This window comes from Eulemur rufifrons, chromosome 16 (genome assembly GCF_041146395.1).
Source record: "Eulemur rufifrons isolate Redbay chromosome 16, OSU_ERuf_1, whole genome shotgun sequence".
NCBI classification, from domain to species: Eukaryota; Metazoa; Chordata; class Mammalia; order Primates; family Lemuridae; genus Eulemur; species Eulemur rufifrons.
Genome location: NC_090998.1, coordinates 9,897,416 through 9,911,085, shown reverse-complemented (window position 1 = coordinate 9,911,085; position 13,670 = coordinate 9,897,416). Strand labels below are relative to the sequence as shown.

Below are 13,670 nucleotides of genomic sequence, written 5' to 3'. Positions count from 1 at the left end.
GCTTGTGTGATAACCTATGAGAGCCAAGTGTTTGATTACCTGTTCATGATTGTTTACTTGCCCACCTCTTTCAATTTTAGGTTGAACTTGTATTGTTAGGCACTTATGAATTATTTAAAAATTTAGTAGTGGTATGGATAAATAAGTCTGTGACTATGAAACATGCTTCATTTTCAATAATGGTGATTGTTTTATATTATGAAAGTAGATTAACTATAACAGTTTTCTGTTGGTTTGTTTTGAGTAGGGGTTTGCTTTTTGTTTTTTTTTTTTTTCGTTTGTTTGTTTGTTTTTGCAACAGGGTCTTGCTCTGTCACCTGGGCTATAGTGCAGTGGTGTCATCATAGCTCACTGCAACCTCCAATTCCTGGGCTCAACAATCCTCCTGCCTCAGCCTTCTGAGTATCTGGGACTACAGGTGTACACCACCACACCCAGCTAATTTTTCTATTTTTAATAGAGACAGGATCTCACTCTTGCCTAGGCTGGTCTTAAACGCCTGGCCTCAAGCGATCCTCCCACCTTGCCTCACAAAATGCTAGGATTATAGGCATGAGCAACCACATCCCGCTGGCACAGATATTTTTAAAGTTTTTATTCTCAGAACAGTGGGCTACCTGTGCATGACCTTCTTATAGTAAGGATTAGCACCTCTCAGACGGACAACAAAAATGTGCTTCTTGATATGCTCAGAACTAATATGCTATAACTTTCCCAATTACATTATATTGTCAAAAAAAGTCACATGGCCAAACTCATCATCATTTGGCTGCAAAGTATACTCTTTTACCGTGGCTATGGGGAGGCAATATAGATTTACTGAAAAATAATCTAATCTACCATAATAGCCATAGAAATTTTCTTCATGTTTCATGAGATAGATATTTGTTTATAAAAGAAAAATATTAGAAATAGAAAAAATAACTTCAGTAATTTCTTTATTTTCTATCCTAGGTTTTTATTTTTCATTTCAAAAAGTCTTGTAAAGTAGTCTTGTATAGTGCTCAAGAGTATTACATAGGATGCTTTCACCAGCTTTGATCAATGTACAAAGGGGAAAGACACAGTACAGTACAAAATTTAAGGATATAGGCAATGGAACCAGGTTACTTGGGTGTGAATTCAAGCTGTACCCTATTGGCTATGTGACTTATTAACACACATTTCTGGCTCAGTTTCCTCCCTGGTAAAAGACAGAGAAAGAATATTTTATATATAGGGTGACTTGAGGATTATTTGAATACTACTTGCAAAAGGATTTGGATAGCACATTCTGACCTATAATTACTGAATCTTAGTTATTTTTACAAAAATATTATGCTTTAGTTCAATCACCTGTATCATGATGACTATAATTGTGGCTACCTAATAGGATGCTCTGAGGAATAAGTGATATAATGCCAAATGACCCTTAAAGTAAAGCCTAACCATATTAAATTATTGCTATATGTATTTTTTCATATCTTTCTTTCCAAATATTCAACAAAATCTGACTTCCAAGAGTACTCAAGATCTAAAACATTGTCCTCTTTTCATTCATCAAAACTCCAGTGCTTCAATAAAGTAATTTTAGCCAGGCATAAAAATATAATATGATTATCAAATTTAATCATATATTAAAGACATCTATTTGTATTTTAAAGAAGGTTTTGACAAGTTCAATTCATGTCATATATAAAAAATAAATAAGAGCAATTTTTCACTGATTATGCATTTTCATTAGTGAAATCAAGTTGCAATTACTATTCTGATTCATATTGGTCAAGAACCCCAGTCTCATCCCCCCATGTTATTTTGAAGAAATTTTGGAAAAAAAACTATCAAGTTTTGTCAAGATGGTCTTTAACTATACCTGCATTTACAACCAGATGAAAGTTTTATAGTGTCCTAGGGGAAGGAGAGACTGAAATGTCTTCTCTCTGCCAATGTTGGAGTGTCCCATGCACACATATGCACCTCATACCTTGGGAATGGGAAAATATAATAGAAATGTTTTATAATACATTTCATTGAGAAAAACCTTATGATTTTATCCCAATTTTTAAATATCTAAAGAAGTGCATTAAAATATGTCTAAGTTATATATATTATATATATATGACTACACTAAAACGTGAATTACTTGACAAAATAAGCTTAGTTCACGTCCTCCAAATTCACCTATATATACAGGGAACAATATAGGAAGATGATAACCAATGGTTGAATTTAGAATTGAAAAGTCAAAAAGAAGTCAGGGATTTAAAGATCAAAATGGTAGATTTGTCAAACTTTCTGAGAGTGCCAATTAAGTGTGGACAACAATGGGTTTCTTATACTAGTACCAAGAACTCATTTAAGTAATAATTGCAGAGGAAATTGGTGACATAATTAACTATATGCTGCCTTGCCAGAGCAATTAAGTAAAAGAAAGAAATAACAAGCATTCAAAATGGATAGCCACACACAGAAGAATGAAACTGGATTCCTATCTCTGACCATATATAAAAATTAACTCAAGATTGATTAGGGATTTAAATGTAAGGCCTGAAACAATAAAAATTCTAGAAGAAAACCTAGAAAAAATTCTCCTGGACGTTGGCCTTGTGCAAAGGATTTATGACTAAGATCCCAAAAGCAAATACAACAAAAATAAAAATAAATAAATGGGACTAAATCGAACAAAAGCTTCTGTACAACAAAAGAAATAATCAACAGAGTAAATATTTAATAGAAAACCTACAGAATGAGAGAAAATACTTGCAAACTACTACACATCTGACAAAGGACTAATATCCAGAATCTACAAAGAACTCAAAGAAATCAGCAAGCAAAAAAACAAACAACCCATTAACAAGTGGGCCAAAGACATGAACGTAATGTTTTCCAAAAAAAAGACTAAAAAATGGCCAATAAGTATATGAAAAAAACTCAACATCACCAATCATCAGAAAAATGAAAATAAAAACCACAATGAACTACCACAGTACCCCTGTCAGAATGGCCATTATTGAAAAGTTGAAGAACAACAGATGTTGGCTGTGATGCAGTAAAAAGAGAATACTTACACACTGTTGGTGGGAATGCAAGTTAGGACAACTTCTATGGAAAACCACATGAATATTTCTCAAAGAACTGAAGGTATCACTACTATTTGATCTAGCAATCCCACTACTGGGTATCTACCCAAAAGAAAATAAGTCATTGTATTTTTTTTTTTTTTTTTTTTTTTTTTGAGACAGAGTCTCACTTTGTTGCCCAGGCTAGAGTGAGTGCCGTGGCGTCAGCCCAGCTCACAGCAACCTCAGACTCCTCGGCTCAAGCGATCCTACTGTCTCAGCCTCCCGAGCAGCTGGGACTACAGGCATGTGCCACTATGCCCGGCTAATTTTTCTATATATATTTTTAGTTGTCCATATAATTTCTTTCTATTTTTAGTAGAGACGGGGTCTCGCTCTTGCTCAGGCTGGTCTCGAACTCCTGACCTTGAGCGATCCACCCGCCTCGGCCTCCCAGAGTGCTAGGATTACAGGCGTGAGCCACCGCGCCCAGCCAAGTCATTGTATTTTTTTAAATGCATTTATATGTTTATTGCAGCAGAATTCAGAGCAGTAATTTCTATCTTTTATAAATTGCCCAGTATGTGGCATTTTGTTATAGCAACAGAAAGTGACTGAAACTACCCTGTACTTTTACATACTGATTATGCTGTTCTGGCTTTCTAAATTCTAATACAAACATACATTTTAAAGTTTGAAACTTTGTGATTAATAGTTTATGCATTCAATATCCATTTAGATATAGCTACACAATTTCTTTTCTTTAACTTTCCTTTCTGCAAATGCCAGTTTTGATTGGAAAGATATGCATTATCTTTAAGATATTTAAATTGCATTTACTTTAGAGTAGTTATTAATTCTATTTTAAAAAATTCTTTAAAATGAATTTATTTTGCCATCATATTAAAATAATAATTTCACTTATTATTTGCTTCCAATTTACTATAACTCTTGGGAACTAGGTGTTATAATTATTTAGAAGTAGTCACAGCAATATATATTTAAGTTCTATATGTATACATAAGCATATATATTTATATCATATAAAGTAAATTCTAACTACACCGATATTTGGAATAATTTTTCTTGTGTCTTTATATTTTTATTATGTCTTTGTATAAGCCTACAGTCTCTAGTAAAGTGCTAGAACAGTAAAACCACGGTATTATTACATATAAGAAAGGACGTGACATATAGTCATTTGCTACATAATGACATTTTGATCAGTAACAAACTGCATACATGACAGTGGTCCTATAAGATTATGATGGAGCTGAAAATTTCTATCTCCTGGTTATATCATAGCCATTGTTGTAGTACAAGACATTATTCATGTGTCTGGGGTGACGCTGCTATAAACAAACCTACTGTGGTGACAGTCATATAAAAGGATACATTCATTTATGTACAGTACATAATACTTGATAATGCTAATAAATATGTTGCTGTTACTAGTTTGTGTATTCATGATACAGATATTTTTGTCATTATTTTACAGTTCATAAAAAAATGTTAACTGTCAAAAAACCTCAGGGAGATACTTCAGGAGGTATTCCAGAGGAAGGTATTATTATAGGAGATGACAGTTCCATGCATGTTACTGCCCCTGAAGACTTTCCATGGGACAAGATGTGGAGGTGGAGGGCAGTGATACTGATGATCCTGACGCTGTGTAGGCCTAGGCTAAGTGTTTGTCTTAGTTTTTAACAACCTATAAAAAAAATTAAAAATTTTAAAAATAGAAAAAATCTTATAAAGATATAAAGAATATATATTTGTACAGTTGTAAAATATATTTGTATTTTAAGCTAATTTTTATTATCAAGTGTCAAATATGTTGAACAGTTAGAAAGTTTATAAAATGAAAAGTTACAGTAAGTCAAGGTTAATTTATTATTGAACAAAGAAAAGAATTTTTTATAAATTTAGTCTAGCCTAAGTGTACAGTGTCCATAAAGTCTACGATAATACATGGTAATGCCCTAGGATTTCACATTCACTCACTACTCACTCACTGACTCACCTGGAGATACTTCTATTTGTGTGGGCTTCATTCATGGTAAGTGAACTGTACAGGTACACTGTTTTTTATCTTTTACACCATATTTTTTACTGGACTTTTTCTATGTTGAAATATGTTTAACACATAAATATTAACATCATGTTATAATTACATACATTATTCAGAATATTAGCATGCTACACAGGCTTGTAGCCTAGGAGCAAGAGGCTATGTGATATAGGCTAAGGATGTAGTGGGTTATACCATTTAGTTCATAAAAATATACTGTATGAGGGTCACACAATGATGAAATAACCTAAAAATGAATTTCCCAGAACGTATATCTGTTGCTAAGTGACACATGACTGTATAACGTTGTTTAACTGAAAATACCAAGTGGATGTTTGTAGGTATAGTAGATATCAGTATCACAAATTTAAAGAGAGGGCATTAGTGAGTATCATATTATTTGACATTTTTAATAATGGTTTTGTTGTTTTAATTCTATAATGTGTCCAACAGAAAAGATTATTAGGCCGGGCCCGGTGACTCTCACCTATAATCCTAGCATTTTGGTAGGCCGAGGCGGGCGGATCGTTTGAGCTCAGGAGTTCAAGACCAGCCTGAGCAAAAGCGAGACCCCGTCTCTACTAAAAAAAAAATAGAAAGAAATTACCTGGACAACTAAAAACATATAGAAAAAATTAGCTGGGCATGGTGGTGCATACCTGTAGTCCCAGCTACTCGGGAGGCTGAGGCAGAAAGGAGTTTGAGGTTGCTGTGAGCTAGGCTGACACCATGGCACTCTAGCCAGGGCAAAAGAGCGAGACTCTGTCTCAAAAAAAAAAAAAAAAGAAAAGACAACATTATTAACTTAGTTTTTGAAAATGTAATAATATGTAAATATAAATAAATTTATTTCTAATAGAAATACATAAAACATGAACACAACTGTAATATTAGATTATTAATTTAGTTTATGAAAATATATTGAAATATAAGTAACAGAAATACATACATACCTAGCCAACATTAGCCATTCTCCTGAAAGGCTCAAATAATTGCTCTGATTCCAGAGACATAAATATGGATTTAAATTCCATTTTGGTAGATTTTAGAAAGCTGAAGATTGAGTTTTTACGAAATCAATCTTTAAGAGGTTTCCTGCAATAGCCTTTGGAATTATAACTAACAAACATTCTCCCTTTCCTTTATGTGAGATGAGGAATGATGAAAAGATTTCCACTTAATACAAACTAGATAAAGTTTTTGCCTTTATGTTTGTGTGTCATTTAACCTGTATTTTGAAAGTCTACTTTTTTTCCCTACCCATATTTAGTTAGGTGGCATTTTTTAAAAAATGTGTTTCCTCCTACATAATTTAACTCAGGCTTTAGTCATTTACAACAAATATTCCTATTAACATACAGACAATTTGTTATGATTGGAGAATGAATCAGTCAACAATACTGACTAGTTATTCAATATTTCAATTTCTGGCATGATGATATTGTTCAGTATTGTTTAATGTATTATCCTTCCCAGAGACATTTAGTTTTTCAGATAAATCTGATTAACTTGTTTATAAAGTATAAAACTGAATGTGAGAATTTTAGATACTAAGAGAAATCAAGAAGATAAGTTTGGAAATTTAAGTTTGGGAATTGATGTCATATTGATTACAATAATGTTGAAAATGTAGCAATTCCTTAGAATAATTAGTGACAAATACATTAAATTCCTACTAATAATGTGATTATGATTTAAAGTTGTTTCTCTTTATAATAGCAATTATGTTAATAAGAGTGTAAAGAAAAGTATGCAATGCCAAGTTTTAGCGACCTTGTCTAAATGTAGAACATAAACACTTAAGATACTGTTAACAAGGCCTAAGATTTTAGTGTTTGTGATTGAGATGGAGAAACTTAACCGCATGGATAGTGAAGCCTCTATATTGTCGAATATGAAAATAATTTCTAGAGGCACTTGAAAATGGACAAACTAAATAACACTGGGAGCCCAAAGTCTCCTATATTCTGGAGGTGTGTGATGAGATCAACTGACTTCAATATAGCCCAAGTGTGAGAATTTCCTGTTCAGACCCTGAAGTGACACATTGATGAGAAATCTACCTTCTCCACTCTTGCCTCTCTTTGAGCCTTCACAGGGCACCCTGCGAAGATCACAGACATTTCTCCTTTCTTATCAGGAGTAACCCGGACTCTCCACTAAAGGCTACAGGACATTCTGGGGACAGAAGGTATGTGCTATTTTCCTCTATGTCTACTAGCCCATTTCACTTAGTGAGAAATTATAAATACTAGGATAATATCAGAGTAGAACATTGATGTTTTTACTTGAATAATTGAGGGTGAAAAAAAAGCCTAAAGTATAAAATATGTTGAAGGATTTTCTCAAATACTCAAATTATTGCCAGTGGAGAATTAATCAAGAACTTATCCTCATGAGATTAGGTTTGTTAATCAATACCATTTAAAGTGAAACCCATAACAATCATGACAATTAATTTTGGATTTTATAATCAGTACACATCTAATAATATTTTCTACTTAGCTCAGCCTTTAGAAATGGATGTTTAAAATAAATACTTCAAATAATATATGTCAAATGTAATTTCCCATTTATGTTTTTAGACTAAATGCAGGCTGGTAAAATAAGAATGAGATAACTAACAAAATGTGAATCTAAACTTAATTATAAATAGTTGAAAGACTTAAAAAATATTTGAGCAAAACATTGCAACAAAAAGATGATATAAGAGACTCCTATCTTATGAGTTATTTTACATGCTCTAATGTGAACCAGATATAATAAGGGAGCAACAAAAATAATTAAAATACTAATATTTTGATAGCTTATAATTGCCATGTATGTGTTAAGTGTTTTACATACATTATACTTTATAAATTTTTTTTTCCATTCTAGATTAGTGATCTGTGTTACTAGACACTAGGTAACTTTCTAGGATTGCACATTATAAATTTCAATGCCAAATGTAATTCTAGATCTCAGTGACTGCGGAGCTCATGGACTATATTATCCGATTAGATTATCTAAATTATCATACTTATTTACAGAACAAAAGTGCCTTACGATTTTGACACCATGGGGTCTTTTTTAAAGTTTAAATATAAGTGTCAATCATTAACTAAAAGTACTTTTGTAAAAGAAATTACTATATGTGCTAATATTACTACTTCTCCATCTCATAGCACTCAATTATTCATGATTAATGAATTGTAAAAGTGTCTTAGAATTAGTGCATTATTTCCAATACAGAATTTTAATAATTTAACACGCATATTCTAAATGATGTTAAAAAGTTTCTGCAGGATCTTACTTTAATAAAGATATTTATATTTATGAGCTTCTATTCCTCACTAGTTTATCATTTTTTATTTCTCCAACTAATAATGTTATGTCAAATGTAGAATATGTTTTTTGAAAATTACCTGTTCAATTACAAGACTTTGTATAAAGCTTTAAGGAAATTACCATCAGACTTTTACATTGCTCACCTGCAAAATGAACATTGTTACTCAGTCCCCACCCAATATACCCCAGTCTGACTACACCAGGGATCTTATCATTAAGTAAATCGTTTATTAACTTCTTAAGTACAGTTATCACAGAGCACAGTCTATGAATCACACAGCTGCAGAGATGAAGAAGCAAAGACCAACCTACTCAGGAATGAATCTGGCCAAGGACCCAAAGAGGCAGCAAACAAAATCTAAGGGCAGGAAAAACTCCATTTCTGTAACTGAACAGGAAATAACCCAAGTGGAATTAAACCTCCATAATGCTACTCCAGATCTCCAAGGGAAGGAGACCTGCTACTACAAATGTAAGCATTTACTAGATCCTCAATGTAACTGTCCTGGGATATACTGTTTTGGTGAAGAGTTGTGGGAAAGATAAGGGAATATTTTCCATTTGTGAGGATGAGAGCTCAAAGTTTGGATATGGTACTCTAATATGAATCTGAAGGCTTATTTTATTCAGGCATTATTAAACTTGTAGGCCTTCATCAACAAATCATGGGGCATTATATTTACTGAATATGCAACAATGTATTTTGAGAGAAAGATGACCACGGTAGATGTGGGTTTAGAGACAAGAATTTATCCCTTTGATTCCCTGTACGTGTGGGTTCTCTTGTATGTAAACCTTCTAATCAACTGTCTCCATCTCTCCTTTCTCAGTGTTTCTGTTTCTCTCTCTGCAGTTTCACTGTTACCTCCAGAGAAGCTCACTGCTGAGATCCTGGCCATCATTTGCATTGTCCTAGTGGGCTCCGTGTTAAAAATGGTATTAATAGCTCACATTCCCTGTAAGTATATTTTTGAATGGTTACAATAGAACTTTTCACCTTAATGATGGAAAGCCTCTAAGCATTTCATAAGAATAGGAAATAGAATATTTAGATATTATTTAATAAGGATTATTTCAATTTTTTCCAGTTACATTAACACAGAAGCTGAACAATTCTTTCCAGACTATAGCACATAAAGGTACATTTTATATATTATCTCTTTCCTAATCTGTGCAAAAATATAATAGATTTTTTGGGGGAGACTAAATTAGAATATTGGACAATAAATGTTCATAAAGAAAGATTGTAGGAGGACATTCCCTTTTCTTCAACAATAAGTAAAAATGCTCATTAAAATCACCATACCCTCTTTTTGCCATTTTACTCAAATTTAACTACTGCTGTTATATGATCAGAATTAAATAGTTCTGCTGTTCTAAAAAAAGTGTTTTGTTCAGTGATTTCTCAGACATGTGTAGGGTGGATTTTGTGTGATGTTTTCCTTTACTTGGGAACATAATTAGGAAAGCAGAGACTTGCCATTTTTAGTGCATGCGTGTATGATCAAGAGTATGTTTTCTACATGTAGCAGCTCTCTGGATGCACAGATATGTTACGTGCATATAAGTTTATACATTTACAAATACATAGATTGATTTTTGTTTTAAAAAATTCATGTTCTTTCTGGATAATTCAGAGTCTTTCCTCAGCATATCACTGTGGCCGTTGTCCAGAGGAGTGGTTCACATATTCCACCAATTGTTATTACATTAGTAAGGAATTCAAAACTTGGGATGAGAGTGTGACGGCCTGTGCTTCTAACAACTCTAATCTGTTTTATACAGAGAATGAAGAAGAAATGGTAAGATGTTAAGTGTTTCAAAACCTTTCTTAGAAGCTTATTGCAGTCAATATTATATTTGTAGAATTTATCCTATTCTTTTATGTATTTTCTTTTAAATATTTCCAAGTCTGTATATTATTCTGTTGTGTGACTTCACAATAGTTTGTTTCTATTTATACACTGCTAATGCATTTCCAATTATTGCTAATTCTTGCTGTTCGTGGAAAACCATGCTTCTACAAATGCTTTTACCCTAAATTAAATTTTGCTATTTAATAGTACTAGATATAAGCACATCATGATGGTGCAGATTTATCACAAAGTGAATGGACTCCTGTAGTGCAATTCGGATCACAAAATAGGAGTTTCCAGCCCCAGCAGCCCTGCCCCTGTGCATGCCCTCATCACTGCTCCTTTCTACTCCTCAAACCACTGTCCTTTTAATATTACAAATAAACTTTACCAGTTTTTGAATGTTCATAAGTGGAATCATATAGTATGTACTTTTATGTCTGTCTCCTTTCACTCCTGTGTGATACTTGTACAATTCATCCATATTAATGCAGTGAGCCAGAGTTTGTTATTCACTACTGCATTGTGTACATACAACATATTAAAATCCTTTCTATGTGGTGTCTCTGGAGGGGTGACGTGTGTCTTATGCCCTCAGGGACACAGAGACTTCCCGGATGGAGCACTTGTGGTAATGGGATTCCTTTGCTGGTTCCTCCTCAGCTGTACCTACCCTGGTGTCTCTTGGTGGGGAGCACAAGCTCTTCCTCTGGCTACTTCCTGTTAGCAGGTCTCCTGAGAGATTCCCCCTTGGTGGTGGTGCCAGCCTTGCAGGTGTTGCTGGCAGGACTCCCTCTCAATACAGAGGGGGAATAAGCTTACCTGAGGCACCTCTCATTGCCAGGTTGGATGCCGGGAATAGCAGGCCTAGGTCACTTTCTTCTGTTAGGTGGGGGACTTAAGATGTCACTGTGTCGATCCCTGATCCTGGGGGCCCAAACCACTCCACCTTTCCCTTCCTCCTTTCAGAATCTCCTTTGCTTGTGTCTTTCATGAGGTCCAGAGGTTATAGTTGTATTTAGTATGGAGTTGCACCTGTTTTGGACCATTGGTGTTCCACTAACACAGACACAGAAAAAACTGGGGCTTAGCTAGTTAACAAATGGTTTGGTGGCCAGAAAACTGCATTTTTGGCTTATATGTCGTTTATTTCCTCAATGACACCCCTATCAATTCCCATCTAAACCCCAAACTCTGAGAAATGTAATAGAAATATACATTGATTCAATATTAGCAACAGGAGAAATGTATGTACACTATCTGGAAATTTATTTAAATTCACGCTATATTTGTTTTGCCAACATGGGTTACTATTAAATTACATGGGTCATAATTTTCCTCATTAACATAAGAATAACAATGAAACTAAAAAGTATAAATGTTTAAGAGTTCATTTTAAGGAATAATTACATATATCTGTGAAAGTTTTTAGCAATATAAAAAGTGGATTTCAACTCTAATATTGCTTAAAACATTAATTTCGTTTTGAAAATTATAGATCTAATGAAAGAACATATTATTTACACTCGTAAAAATTTGTAAACTCTTTGACAATTATTTAAATGTAAAATATTTTTATTCTTATAGAAATTTCTGGGCTCCCTGTCACTTCTGTCATGGATTGGAGTCTCCCGTAAAAGCCGTGGTCATCCATGGGTGTCATTACGTGGCTCAACTTTCCAACTTAAGTAAGATTTTTTGAATGGTGCTGTATAGTAGAAAAAAACAAAAAGGAAAACTTCAGAGGAATAATATAAGTAAGTTTAAGTTGAATTATAGACATTAAAAAGATGTTGGAAGTTAGTGAAATGTTGCTATAAATGTTAAACAATGGACCGCAGTAGTCCCTCCTTACTTGTGGTTTCACTTTCTGTAGTTTGAGGTAACTGCAGTCAAACATGGCCAGAAAATTTTGAAATGAAAATTCCAGAATAAAGCACTTTATGAGCAATAAATTTCTCATTGTTCTGAATAGTGTGATGGAATTTCACATCGTTCCCACTCTGTCTTGCCTGGGATCTGAATGATCTCTTTGACCAGCAGGTCCACACTGTACAGGTGACCCACCCATTAGTCACTTGGTGGCTTTCTGGTGATCAGACCAATTGTCATAGGATCAGGGTGCTTGGGTTCAAGTGCCTCTTATTTTACTTAATGGGGCAAAAGTCCAAGGGTAGTGATGCTGGCATATTGTTATATTTACTCCTTTGTATCATTAGTTGTTGTTGTTAATCTCTTCTTGTACCTAATTTGTAATTTAAATATTATCACAGGTGTGTATAAATAGAATAAACATAGTATATAATAGGGTTCAGTATAATAGGTGGTTTCAGGCATCCGCTGGTGGTCTTGAAACACATCCCCTATAGATATGGGAGACTACTGGGTTCAGTTTTCACAATAAGCAACCCATTAATGTCACATTAAAATGTATTAACCATTTTCATATAATTCTTTTCTTAAAGTACATGGAAAATGCTCTTATTTCATGGATTGTCCCCTTAAAATATAACAGAAGTATGGATTTTTCTCCATTACAGTATAACAGAAACAGAATATGCTAAACGTAACTGTGCTATGCTATACAAATATAGACTTCAATCAGATGAATGCGGATCTTCAAAACCATATATTTGTAAGCACAAATTTTAGAAGTAAAGCACCTGAGTTTGGAATCGGCCAGGTAATTTTATATTTTGTGAAATGCAAATAATATTATGATTACATAAGTCAAGATGAACTGTAGTTTGTTTTAATAATAAAAATATTTTCAAAAATGGTATTTGTAATATAATACACAAAGAATAGGATATCATTGCCTTTGTGTCTGGCTCTTTTTTGCACAGCATTGTGTTTGTGGCATTTAACCTTTCTAAAAGTTGCATGTTATATGGATCTGTTTATATAAGATATCAAGAATAAGCAAACCCATAGAGACAGAAAGTGGAATAGTGGTTGCCAAAATCTAAGGGGTTTGCAATAGGAAGAAACCACTAATTGCTACATTTTTTTTCTTTTTGGGGTGATGAAAATTTTCTAAATTTTGGAAGTGGTTTTGGTTGTAACTATGTAAAAATAATAAAATGTAGTGATTTATACACTTTAAATGGAAGAAATATAATCAATCTACATGACATATCTATAAAAGATATTTGAAAATAACTCTCCTGTGATTATGTTTGGTACTGCATTAATCTCTAAAGTTATATATAAAGATTAGATCTCTTTATAAAATTGACTTTTCCAATCAATATAGTGCTATGTCCCACAATGTATTAGGTTTTCTTTAATTTCTATCATAGTTAGTATTTTTTGGTATTGAAGTCATACAGAAATACAGATATTTCACACTTATGCTTTGTAAATAGCATCCTTATT

At 33.3% G+C, this 13,670-nt stretch overlaps 1 protein-coding gene across 1 annotated transcript; it reads left to right on the top strand.

Annotated features, from left to right (window-relative positions):
• Positions 1-8,724: 8,724 nt before the first annotated feature.
• On the top strand, positions 8,725-12,944 carry LOC138396752 (NKG2-C type II integral membrane protein-like). Its single transcript, XM_069490403.1, has 6 exons — positions 8,725-8,908; positions 9,290-9,394; positions 9,525-9,575; positions 10,087-10,238; positions 11,880-11,980; positions 12,833-12,944. Exons 1-6 carry the CDS (start codon positions 8,725-8,727, stop codon positions 12,942-12,944), a joined length of 705 nt encoding a protein of 234 aa, XP_069346504.1.
• Positions 12,945-13,670: the final 726 nt, after the last annotated feature.

Excerpts from the sequence above, each read along its gene's own strand:
- LOC138396752 (XM_069490403.1), top strand. The coding sequence starts at position 8,725 with ATGAAGAAGCAAAGACCAACCTACTCAGGAATGAATCTGGCCAAGGAC. Across the intron at positions 9,395-9,524 it reads ATTAATAGCTCACATTCCCT|TTACATTAACACAGAAGCTG; the intron begins GTAAGTATATTT and ends AATTTTTTCCAG. Across the intron at positions 11,981-12,832 it reads GGCTCAACTTTCCAACTTAA|TATAACAGAAACAGAATATG; the intron begins GTAAGATTTTTT and ends TCTCCATTACAG.